At 43.1% G+C, this 13,131-nt stretch overlaps 2 protein-coding genes across 3 annotated transcripts in view; one reads left to right on the forward strand and one right to left on the reverse strand.

Moving 5' to 3' along the window:
• The window catches only part of ZZZ3 (zinc finger ZZ-type containing 3), a 67,706-nt gene extending 60,060 nt beyond the window's left edge, over nt 1-7,646 (forward strand). For both annotated transcript variants that reach the window (XM_073357288.1, XM_073357289.1), the window contains exons 10-11: nt 5,765-5,865; nt 6,296-7,646. In XM_073357288.1, coding sequence (XP_073213389.1) covers nt 5,765-5,865; nt 6,296-6,440 — 246 coding nt within the window. In that variant the 3' untranslated portion in view covers nt 6,441-7,646. The remainder of the gene's footprint in view (nt 1-5,764; nt 5,866-6,295) is intronic.
• Nucleotides 7,647-10,204: 2,558 nt separating this feature from the next.
• Nucleotides 10,205-13,131, reverse strand: part of AK5 (adenylate kinase 5) — a 150,829-nt gene continuing 147,902 nt past the window's right edge. Inside the window, exon 14 of the mRNA XM_073357295.1 lies at nt 10,205-11,653. Coding sequence (XP_073213396.1) covers nt 11,543-11,653 — 111 coding nt within the window. The 3' untranslated portion in view covers nt 10,205-11,542. The remainder of the gene's footprint in view (nt 11,654-13,131) is intronic.

A 13,131-nucleotide genomic window follows, 5' to 3' on the forward strand; every position in this document is an offset into this window, starting at 1 on the left:
CTCATCGAGGCAGCTCTTTGACCGCAGTTGGACCCCGGTGCTGGGGATCTCACCACCAGCACATCCTCTTCGGTGTGGAGCACACCGGTGCCCTCTTCAAGAGGCACCGAAGAAAGACGCGGCTAAGGACTCTAGGCACTGTCATGGAGCGTGTTGGGGACACTCTAACCTTTGGTACCAGTTCCAATTGCTGGTGCAGAAGAAGAAGAGAATTGAAAGAGGCCGATCCCCATTGCCTAGATCCAGAGACCAGCCATCAGTAGTACTACAGTTGGGCCACGGCTCCGAAACTCAAGGGGCAGCCACGTTGACTCCTCCCCAAGCGAGGCAGTCGAGTCCGGGCCTGTCGAGCTCACCAAATCCCTCAGAGAGCCTGCCGTTTTTGTCCACTCCTGAAGTGTTTGAGGCAGCACAGGACCTGCTCAGACTCATGGCACCATTCTCACCCCCGAGGCAGGAGAAGGCGTCGGCACTGCAGGCTCCATCCTGCACTGTGCAGTTGAAGGGAAAGCCAGCTATGATGTTGTGATGCTCCCCGTTGCCTCAGCTATCACAGACACCAGCACCTCTATCCAGGGAGCGCAGTCGGTCCCTGGGCTTCTGACGCTCCACGTCAAGAGGTGCAGCACTGCCCTGGTCCTTGTATTCCGAGACCTCGAAGTCCAACTATAGCAGGAGCAGAAGATGGAGCTCAAGGCACCACAGGAGGTCCCAGCCAATGCCGTGCACCCCTCAATGGCAGAACCCAGCTCAATGGCCCTTCTGGACTCCATGGATCTGAGCCAAGGATCTCACTCAGGTGCTGCTTCACTTGTGTCTGCAACCTTTGTCCCACCACATCCAGTGGCTGAGCAGTTATCTCCATCGTTGATGCCAGCAACCGCAACACTGTTACTGACATCGGCACCATCTGTGGCGCCGCCTTCAATAACATCCTTGGCACCAGAGGTGTCAGCGGCTCAGGTTATGTCACCAACCGCACCTTTGGCACCGGCTCTGGCACCAACGCCGATGCCGTCATGGATGCTGCCTGCGCCGATGTCGATTACAACCACGGCGCGCACACACCATCAGACAGTGCAGCCGGCACCGGTGTGGGGGCCGACGTCAATGCCTGTACCTATGCCTTTCATGGTGCCACAACTGGACCATTCCACCTCTGTCCCCACCGGCTCAAGAGATCCCTCCAGCGGGGATGGAAGGGAGCAACTACCTTCCTTAGTGGCCTCCTTATCTTCCCCAAATGAGACACTGCCATTGCCCCAGCTCTGGAAGACTCGAGGGTGTTTCAGCAGTTGCTGCACCGGGTCGCACAGGGTCTAGGCATTAAGGCAGAGGAAGTTGTAGATGATGCAGACCCTATGGTGGACATCCTGGCCCCTTTGGGCCCTTCCTTTATCACCTTACCACTAATCAAAACTATCCCGGATATGACCAAGACCCTGTGGCAGACCCCGGACTCTCTGCCGCCTACTGCCAAGCTCAATGAACGGTGGTACTTTGTGCCCTCCATGGGCTACGAACATCTGTACACTGGTGGTGGACACTGCTAACCAGTGAGAGAGGCAGGGTTTCCAGGGCCCTTCCTCCAAGAATAGGGACGCAAAAAAACTGGACCTCTTCGGGCAGAAGGTATACGCCACAGGGGAACTGCAACTCCGCATTTCCAGCCAACAGGCCATCATCAGCAGGTATGCCTATAGTACCTGCTCAGCAATGGCTACGTTTAGAGTTATTTCCCTCAGATTCCTGGGCTGAATTCTTGGCTTTGGTCAAGGAGGAGAGATTGATCTCCAGGACATGCCTGCAAGCAGCACTTGATGGGGCAGACATTGCCACTAGAGTCATGGCCATGGGTGTATCCATGAGAAGGGGCTAGTGGCTCCAGGTCTCCCCTTTGCGGTCCAGCAGACCATACAGGACCTGCCTTTTGAGGATGAGACTGTTTTTGGAAAAGACAGACAAAAGGCTAAACAACCTGAAGGACTCCAGAGCCACCCTCAGGTCCCTGGGCCTCTACACGCCTTCCATTCAGCAGAGACGCTTCCAGCCACAGCCCACTTAAAAGGTTCAGTCAGCAGAACTATCAAGATGGCTCCAGAAGGCAGAACAGAAGTGGCAGGAGAAAGCCACGTCAACCTTCTGGCCAGAGCTCAGGACAACCGAAGCCATCTTCGGGACCTAAGCCTGCCTTTCGAAGGCACGGTCGAGGACCGTGTACCACACCTGGAAATGGATCCACCCTGTCTTACCTTCTCGTCCCAACTATCCCCTTTCCACCATGCATAGTCCCTTATTACTTTGTACCGATGGGTGCTCCGCACGGTACAGGGGAGGATACTCCATCCAATTCTGTGCCCTTCCACCCCACTTCCCTGTCCCTGTTCAGGGACCCTTCTCACAAGCAACTCCTTATCCAGGAGGTGCAGTCGCTCCTATTTTAGGGGCAGTGAAGGAGGTTCCTCAGCAGCACAGGGGCAAGGACTTTTATTCCTTGTATTTCCTAATATGGAAAGCTAAAGGCAGCCTCAGGCCCATCCTGGACCTGCTGGAACTCAACAAGTTTATAAAGAAACTCAAGTTCCACATGGTCTCTCTGGTCTCCATCATTTCCTCATTGGATCCAGCAGACTAGTATGCCGCCCTCGACTTGAAGGACGCATACTTTCATATCGCGATCACTCAGCCCCACAGGAAGTACCTCAGGTTCATGGTGGACAGCACCCACTACCAATTCACAGTTTTCCCATTCGGCCTGTCAGCAGCACCTCAGGTTTTCACCAAGTGCATGGCAGTCGTCACTGTGTTTCTGCACAGGCACCAGGTTGAGGTGTTTCCTTACCTCGACGACGTCTGGCTGATCAAGAGCCGCTCCAAGACCCAAGTAGAGGCTCAGGTCTAGTTTATCAGAGCCACCTTCTTCAACCTGGGTCTCCTTTTAAACAAAGCAAAGTCCACTCTGTCCCCTGTCCAGAGGATAGAGTTTATAGGGGCAGTATTGGAGTTGACCCAGGCCAGGGCATACTTGCTGCAAGCAAGGTTTCAGGCCCTGACGGATAGCATTCGAGGCCTCAGACAGTTTCCCACCACCACAGCAAGAAACTGCCTGAAGCTTCTGGGACACATGGTGGCTTGTACCTATGTGGTGCAGCATGCCAGGCTCAGACTAAGACCTCTTCAGTCGTGGCTGGCGTCAGTGTACCGCCTGGCCAGAGACAGCCTGGACAGGATAGTGACTCTACCTCTCCTGGTCCTCGACTCCCTCCTGTGGTGGCTCACCCCTCAGGAGGTATGCTCAGTGTTCCCCTTTGCCAGTCCACAGCCGTCCCGTCTCTAGTGACGGATGCATCAGACAGGGGCTGGGGAGCACATTTAGGAGACCACAGGACTCAAAGTCTTTGGTCTCAGGTGGATCTGGCTCTCCACATCAATGTCAGAGAGCTGAGAGTGGTGTGCCTGAAATGCCAGGCCTTCCGGGCATACTTAACGGGACAATGTGTATCAGTCATGACAGACAACACCTCTGCAATGTTCTGTATTAACAAATGGGGGGGAGGGGTGTGCACGGTCCTCTCCCCTGTGCCAGGAAGCCCTCATGCTGTGGAACTTCTGTGTAGAACATTCCATACACCTGCAAGTATACAGCACTGGTATACATCTCTCCTAGACAAGTCTGTGGAAGCCCTGCTACTCTTCCCGGACATTCTGACGCAAAATCATGGTGGTCTTCGACATCTGAGCCTCAACTCACTTTACCTTACGGTGTGGAAGCTCCATGGTTGAACCCGATGGAGCTTTCCTGTTCAGACCAGGTTAGACAAGACCTTCTTGGCAGTAGAAAACCCTCTATGAGAGCCTCTACCTTGCCAAGTGGAAGAGATTTTCAATCTGGTTGGCGCTGCGCCATTCGTCGCCGACGCTGGACCCAGTGCTGCTTATTCTGGACTACCTTCACCATCTGAAGTAGCAGGGGCTTTCGTTGTCATCGATAAGGGTGCACTTAGCCACCATCTAGGCCTTTCACCCAGGCGAGGAGGGCCGCTCGGTGTTTGCTAACCCTATGGTCAGCCGGTTTTTAAAAGGGCTCAACAGGCTATATCCTAATGTCTGACAGCCTGTCCCAGCCTGGAACCTCAACCTGGTCCTTTCTAGGCTTATGGGACCACCCTTTGAGCCCTTGGCAACGTGCTCCCTTCTCTCTTTCCCTTACAAGATGGCGTTCCTGGTGGCGATAACCTCAGGAGAGTGTCTGAACTCAAGGCCCTAACTTCAGAGCCCCCTTGTACTGTGTCCTATAAGGACAAGGTGCAGCTCATCCTGCTTTCCTCCTGAAGGTTGTGTCACAGTTTCACGTGAACCAGGACATCTTTCTTTCAGCGTTCTACCCTAAGCCACATTCCAGTGGCAGGGAGCAGAGACTACACTCTCTGGATGTCCGCAGGATGCTAGCCTTTTACATCGAGAGAATTAAGCTGTTCAGAAAATCAGTCCAGTTATTCATGGCAGTGGTGGACAGAATGAAAGGTCTGCCTGTGTTGTAACAATGCATTTTGTCACGGATTACATCCTGTGTCCGGGAATGCTACAACCTGACAGGAGTTCCTGCACCCCCGATCACTGCGCACTCCGCTAGGGCGCAGGCTTCATCAACAGCTTTCCTGGCACAGGTCCCCACTCAGGAAATCTGCAGCGCGGCGACATGGTCCTTCATCCACACTTTCACCACGCACTATGCGATTACCCAGCAGGTCAGGGACGATGTGGCCTTTGGACGAGCAGTGCTGCAATCAGTGGATGATTCCGACCCCGCTTCCTGAACTTGGACTTGTGAGTCACCCAATTTGGAATCGACATGAACAAGCACTCGAAGAAGAAAAACGGTTACTCACCTTCTCATAACTGTTGTTTGAGATGCGTTGTTCATGTCCATTCCAATACCTACCCACCTACCCCTCTGTCGGAGTAGCTGGCAAGAAGGAACTGCGGGGGTGATGGGTCGGCAGGGCTCTCTATATTGGGTGCCATGAAGGCGCAACTCCAGAGGGTGGCCAGGCTATGGTTGCTGCTAGGGAAAAATCTTGCAGCTACTGTGCACATGCATGCACACACACCTGATTGGAATGGACATGAACGACACATCTCGAAGAACAACAGTTACAAGAAGGTGAGTAACTGTTTTTTAGTCTTCCGTACAGCTTACCTTAAAAGGTTGCTAATGCAGCTGTCTAGTGATACCACATTTTGCTTGCATGTAGAGGATCCCAAGTTCAGGCATTTCAGATTGTCGAGTTTGGAGAATTGCAAGGTCATCATGCTCACCCCTGAGCTAGAAAGGACTGCCTTGTATCACTCTGCAGCAACTCATCTGGCCAGTTTAGGACTGACACTGATAGGTTCCAGAGGAAAGCATGTCCATCTGTTGTTGGCCAGAAGGATAATTGCAATGGGAGCCTTGAGGGAGTGGGGAATGAAGCAGAAAGTAGGATGATCATCAGCGGTCCAAGTGGTCTTTCCCAGGATCTGTTAATTTATAAATACTAGAGAGACAAGGTGGGTGAGATAATCTTTTATTGGGCCAACTTCTGTTGTGGAGAGAGACAAGCTTTCAGGATTATACAGAACTCATCTGCAGGTGGTGATGATTTTTCAAGAAACCATGCTCTTTATTATCCTTTGAATGCAGTACATTGGTTGAGATGAAACTATATATATTTTTAACATAAATTCTTTCTTTCACTACCTTTTTGTTCAATATGTTTCACAGTGTGACAACTGCGGAACTGAACCCATTCAAGGCATTCGGTGGCACTGCCAGGATTGCCCTCAAGAAATGTCCTTGGATTTCTGTGATTCTTGTTCCGACTGGTGAGCAGCAAGCATTGATGCTTCTTATTTGCAATTACTTGAATAACCCTTTAAGGCGTAAACACTGAGTAAATTCTTCGCTATATGGGATTTATCTGTTCCATGATACCTCTTGAAAGTTAGATGTAACTAGATTATAACTGTAAAGTGTGTTTCTAATAGTTCTTTTTGGTGTGTTTTCTGGTGGTGTGAAAGTCAGGCATTCTTTCAGTGTAATGGAGAGAGTAATTAATATTTGGACTGTTAAGTATGAGACAGGGAAAGTATGTTCTCTGAAATCCTCAACTGTGAAGTAATGGTGTGTGATATAGAATTTGACATGCATCTGTCAGTTAAAATAATAAAAAGAAACATATATTCATTGTTCTGGAAGTGAATATATTATGAAAAATAAGTTCACTTGCCAAATTGTGTTTTCTTTCCTTTGCAGTCTACATGAAACAGAGATTCACAAGGAAGATCACCAGTTACAGCCTATTTACAGAGCAGAGACATTCTTAGATAGAGACTACTGCATGTCCCAAGGCACCAGTTACAATTATCTTGACCCAAACTACTTTCCAGCAAATAGATGACATGGGAAGCAGACTTACTACCTGGGCTTACAATCCTCTTTGAAAAGTAACAATGGCATCATTGTTAATTCCGTGCACACTTTGGAAAGACTCTGCTTTCCCTGAAATGTCACTCACAGCATGACAGCTTCCTGGGTGTACTCGTCAAACTACAGCTCTGAACTGTCACGGTTCTTGATCACTGAACAGCAGCTGAACATTCCTAGTGTGCAGAAGGTTTCACTGGGAGACTTTCCTTTTCCCACCTTAAGTCATTTTTAGGTGGTGAATCTAAAACAAAACAAAAAAGAAAGGAAAAAAATATAGAAGGCTGAGCCAGAAATGAGAGCACGCATTTAAAGATACAATAAATTCCAAAGGCTTTGAAGAACTTGGTTATGAGATCCAGAGAAGATGAAGTATTTATATAAAAACAGTTTAGTAGCTTGCAGTTTTGTTGTGAAATAGTTTTCCGCACAGGAACTGACTTCTTTAGGCAAGGTTTTAACCAATGACAGTGTTTGCTTCTAGGATATACTCTAAAAAATACTCACTGTTCCAGTGATGGTTGGTTACAGGTCTTGATTAAATTGGAGCTGCTTAATCACATTGACTTCTTCTAATTTTTTTTTTTTTTTTTTTTTTTTTACCACAATGAACTCTATTACCAACAGTGAAGCACTACAGGGAGCAACTGTTGCATTGCTTCCTTAACCAGCTCATGGTTTGTGAATGTTAAAAAATTGTCACTCAGATATATTTTTTAAATGTAATGTTATATAAGATGATCATGTGACGTGTACAAAATATGGTGAAAAGTGCCAGTGGTAGTAACTGTGTAAAGTCCCTAATACTCAACATTAACTCCTTTAAAATAAAGTACACAGCCTTCTGCCTCTGCATTTGGAGTTGGTAGTGCAACTCATCAAAGAAAACTGCCTAATATAAATCATATATATGGTAATAATTTTCCTCTTTTGTAGTCTGCACAAGATCCATGAAAGATTGTATTTTTATTACTATTTAAACAAGTGATTAAATTTAGCCTGAGCAGTGAGCAAAGGTTCACATGCATTCTTTTATACTGCTGGATTTTGTCGTGCATCATTTAAAACATTTTGTATGTTTCTTCTTATCTGTGTATACAGTATGTTCTTAAATAATGTTCAATTGTCAGGAGAACTGTGAGAAATAAACTATGTGGATACGCTCTGTTTATATATAGAATGCTTACTGTGATTTCCTTTCTGGGTAGAAATTAATTTTTTAACTAACATTAACAATAGAAAATAGTACATTTTAGTAGGTCACATGAATACTTAAAGGGCCCGTATCTGCACTGGCTCAGCACTTGGCACTACTGTTGACTTCAGTGAGAACTGAACGTACGCTGCACCTAATAGAATGTGCTCGGCCTCTTGCAGGATAAGAGCCTTAGTTTTCTCATATCCTGTTCACAAATTGGGTTGTTGTTGTTTTTTCAGACTGAAGAAGAAAGGAACGTTAGCAACTTTGGTGTGCTGTATTAATCTCAAAACGTGCTGATGTCTGCAAAGCTTTGTAATTATTGTGATATTTTTGAACTAATAACTTTTTTTATTGAACTGTATCGCTGGTGATTCAGAAACACGCATTATTTTAAACTGTATTAGTTTTCCACTGAAACAAGAACTCAAATTTTCAGAGTGATTTAGAATGTAAAAGAAACACATTAGCTTAAAACCATGGCAATAAGAAGGGTAATTGGCTGATTGCATTTGATAGTAACTTTAACTGTAGCCTGATCACAATGTTAAATTTCACAGTTTCATTTAGGTTTTCATACTATTTGTTTCTAAGGAAAATAAGTTTAAGCCTATAATATATTGAGTAGATAATATAGTACAGTTACTAAAAACATTGAATGATGTAATACATCATCTGTAAACATCTCATATACTTTGAGAAATTAATAAACCTAAAGATATATAATACAACAAAGATACCATATGTATTTCACTTTTCTCTTTGATGAAAGACAAAAGCTATTGTGTGATAGAATCTATAATATCATGGGAACATATAATACTATGTTCTCCCACTCAGTTACACTACTGTCATGGAAGCTGTTTTGGTGAAGAGTGATTACTAAAGAGAGAAATCTGTTGTCATCTTATTTTTGAAGGGCTTTTAAAATGTTCTTAGAGGGAAATAACCATAATACAGAAGTGGGGAAAAAAATTACAAATGTGCACAGGGGAAAGGTTAATACAGTTTGAAGGGGAAGGGCGGAATGGGGTGGGGGGTTTCAGACATGAGGGAATTCAGACATGAAATCCCTTAGTTAAAATCTCTTGATTAAAGCCCTGTTTCTAATTTGAATGAATATTTGTGTGTATGTATGTGTGCACGCACACACAATTATCTCTCTCACACACAGTATGTATGTGTATGAAGATATATGTAAGAGTGGTGGATATCAAATATATAATATACTTACACAAAAACAGTGTTACTTACTGAGATGGGGGAAATCTTGTGTGTGTGTGTGAGATACTTGCATATTTGATCCATGTAATGTTTGCATTGGTTCTAGGTTGGCATCACAGCGGCTATACCTGATGGACTCGGACAGTGGTTTTCAACCTTTTTTCATTTGCAGACCCCTACACAATTTGACATGGATGTTGCAGACCCCTTTGAAAGTTCAACCTGTGATCCAGAGACTCCTACCATAGAAGTCTTAGACTGAACAGAATTCAACTGTAAATGTTTCAGTGCACAGCATTTGACACAGTGTGAGAAAGGGCACTAAACTTTGGGCTTCTATGGTAACAACACCACTTCTGGGTTTTGACCTGTAGGTGGGGGTATTCAAATCCTTTTGATTGATCAGAAAAAACAGAAAGCCTTTTCTGAGATCTGAAATTTTATTTTCCTAGTCACCATTCGCGGACCCCTTAGACATACAGTGCAGATGTTCAGCGGATCCGCGGATCGCGGGTTGAAAACCACTGGACTAGGAAATGTGATATAAGAAGGAGGGTGGAATTAAGGGTAAGATTTGACATACTACATTTAAAATATGGAACTGTATATTGACTAATATTGTAAATAACTTTTGGAATTAGAAACTGACGATCGGTTTCTGAGGGACAGCACCAAAAATCAGAGTTTCACATTCCACTCATTTTAATTGTCATTGTAATGAGAAATAACTCAAGGAACAACTAGAAATACCTGTATGTGGGTGTGCTTAGGATAATTTACAACCACATGATCATTCTAAAATCCTCTAATTATTGGAAAAATAGCATAAGAGTACAGCCATTAGTGCCACCAGGTTCAGATCTAGGCTAAAAGGACGTTTCTCTTCAAGCTGGAGGAGTCTGGCTGCATTCTGAAGGTAAATTGATTATTTCCAAGAAGTGTTTTGCTAGACATGTTGTATCACATACCCTTCCAGGTCGTTCATGGCAATGTTCTGGAGTTCGCCTAGCACTTCAGTTGGTGTCAGAGGTAAAAGGTTAACTTATAAAGGAACCCAAGGAAGCAAGAACATCCACGATTAAAGGAGAAAACCAGGTCTAAAATTGCCCTTTAGTGAATAACTGGAGCTATTTGCTCACATGGCAGATGGCAAGGAACTAGAAGAAAAGGGGGGAAAAAAAAACTTGCCATGATTTGGAGGGAGGGGGAGTTTAGAGTGCTTTATTTGATTTATATTTATCAGTTATCCATATTTTATGGAGCTTTAGGCAAGATCAAACCCAAGTGTACTACGGCATAAATTACGACTCTTAGCATTTGTCCATACTTTTTATTTGTATTATGTCTTCATTACAAGAAAGATAACTTTAAAAATACAAATCTGCCCCATAAATGCTCATTGAAAGTACAGTTGTTGACGGAAAGATCAATCATGCAAACTTAAACTATGGACTGGTGCAACAGCACAGTAAGAGGATGCAATTACTTCACAAGACTCAAATAAGTTTGGGGTGTTTTGGCTACCAGTATACCAAAAGCATTTTGGCTGAGTAGATGGAAATATGATATGATTTTGCATATTTTTGTGCAGATATTTTGGAAAGATAGATTGTTAAAAATACAAGCAACAGGAATCAAACAATCCCTGCCTCTTTTTTTTTTCTTTCTTTTTGACTGTCATTTTCAAAGTTTGGCAGTGCCACTAGAAGACAACAGATGAGGATCCAAAACTGAAATTTACACTTGGAATACTTAGAGAGTATGATTTAATAGTATCTGCTAATCTTTATATATAATGGCTGCTGAACAACTTCACATGCTAATTTTTAACAGTGAAATATGCAACTATTATTAGCATGGAGAAATATCTGTTTGCACTTTTTTAATTGTACCAACATTACTCAGTTCATGTTTTCAGCAAAGAACAAAGGTATCCCTGCCCAATTAGAAAATTGTTACAATATACAGCAAATTCTACCAGCACAGCAAAGATTTCACAGCAGTTTTGTCTGTGCGATGGCAACAGATGGACAGACCTCTACAATATTTGTTAATTTCTGCATGTTCCGTTCATTTTTTCAATGCATTTACAGTGTTTTGGGGAAGTGTTAAAAGTCTGTTCAACTTCCACAGCTCCACAAATTAGCATGACTAATTCCAGGAATATTCCATTATCAAGCACAATGGCAGAGAACAGATTTCAACCACTATAAATCAGGAACAAGCTAAGTGTTAGCACAAAAATGAACAGTGTTAATTAATGAAAGAAAAAAAATAACCTCATTGCAATGAGACAGAGCAATCCTGAAAGTCTTTGCTATATGGCAGTTGACGGAGCTGACCGCTGATTGTGCAATACATATGATTATATTCAAATGCATGATACTATAAACTGGAGCTGCTGTTCACCATGCTGCTTTTAACCTGTGCAAACAATTTGATAAACAACATACAGTACTAGTGTGGTTTTAGTGTGGAGACCATTTTGTATTTAGCATACTGTATGATTATAAATAAAAGATTTATTTTAAAATAACATTGAATACCACATGCACTAATTCCAGATACCTCTCAAAACAGCAGATATTGCTTTGAACAGCATTTTAGTCAAGTGTGACAAGTGCACATAAGATGAAACTTTTGCGTATAAACCATTACTGTACTTCTGCTGAAAGAGACAATGCTTCCTCTTCCTTTTTCAGAAAGCAGTCAACTGCTGTGCAAACTTGAAGAAAAACCTCTTCTGGCGTTCCTTCTGCATTTATCTATTAAAACAAAAAGTAGGTTACATAGAAATGATGTTGTGAACATCAGCCCATGCTGATTACGTTGTAACAATTTAAATTACCCATGTTGTCTAAATAATTGATCCAAAGGACTCAGAGCAGTACTAATTCTGGGTTATTGGATTTGGGATTGGATTTATAAACATGCTCCTTAAGAAAATCCTACTGTAGTGTCTGCAGCTTCATTAAATGCTGAACTGGAAAACAGCGTATTCATTTCTTATGCTTCCACTAGATCACGTGGAGGTTTTGTAGGTCGCTCAATTGTACATTGATCTTTCTGCAGAGTCCTTTGAAGTTTAAAATATCGTAACCACTTTGATATATGGAAAGGACTCTCAAATTTTTGGGATTCTATTTTAACACTATTTTATGTTAAACATAAACTCAATAAAATAGCCCCATTTAATACTGGTAAAAAAAAATAAGTCCCTAGCACTGACTTGTTTACTGTTTTCTTGTCATTTGAAGTGTCACTGCATATAATCCTATGATGTAAGGGCTTTCAGGCAACAGCTCCCAACCTAGCATGTCAGTTTTGAGTTTTTTTGTATTTCAAGCTTTGTGAATTTGTTCCAGTTTTTTCATGACCTTTGGGCAGTGCATGTTCTGCAGTGGGCACTGCTTTTGTTCTGGTCCATTGCTCACTTTCTTCAAAAGAGATAAGTCTGAGTTGTTCTCTTTAGCCTTGTGTTCTTCACAGATTCTGCTTTGACCACATTTTCTCCTGGCTGTTAGACTAACTTTGGAGAACTGACTAAGAAAGAGTAAAACTGCTTCCTATGCTGTGGAATAATTACCAGTGTTTTGGCTGTGGGGAACAGAGTTTACAGCCATTAATTGTTCTGTGTATTATATGGGAAACGTGTAGATTAATACAGTGATTGAGTGAGATCTGGAAACAGCTTATTTCTTTTCATTATGGATCGATTTTCTTCGTTTGTATTTAGTGTCAGATGCTTTTTTTATTCTGAGTTTCATCTTTGGCCTATTAAAACCATTCACACACCTCTCTAAATTTTTATATTTTGTATTCCAGAAATATCTGCAAACAGGATCTGTAATCCAATCTATCATGTTTATTACCACTGATAAATAATGGCTTCATCTATGTAGTGAAACAGAATTTGAGATCTGAACTAAAGTTTCAATCTCTAATTCAATTGTTTCTTCCAAAGTATGAAACTCTACACTGTATGCACACAAAATACATATTTTAGAGCCAGCAAAATTTCAGTGCAAGAAAAGTTCCTCAAAATTCTTTTATTTCTCAAATTTTTAAAATATAACATTAGCTGCCCATTCAGGGCTCTATGTGCCTATCCCATAATTTTAAAATCACTAAATAAAGGCCTGTCCATAACTAGAGCACCTCAGCACATTCCCTCCTCAACAGCCTTAGAGAAGAGGGGGAAAGGATATGTTTTGCAATGTGCCCAAAGGTTAACAACTCTGGA

This window comes from Lepidochelys kempii, chromosome 8 (genome assembly GCF_965140265.1).
Source record: "Lepidochelys kempii isolate rLepKem1 chromosome 8, rLepKem1.hap2, whole genome shotgun sequence".
Lineage (NCBI taxonomy): Eukaryota > Metazoa > Chordata > Testudines > Cheloniidae > Lepidochelys > Lepidochelys kempii.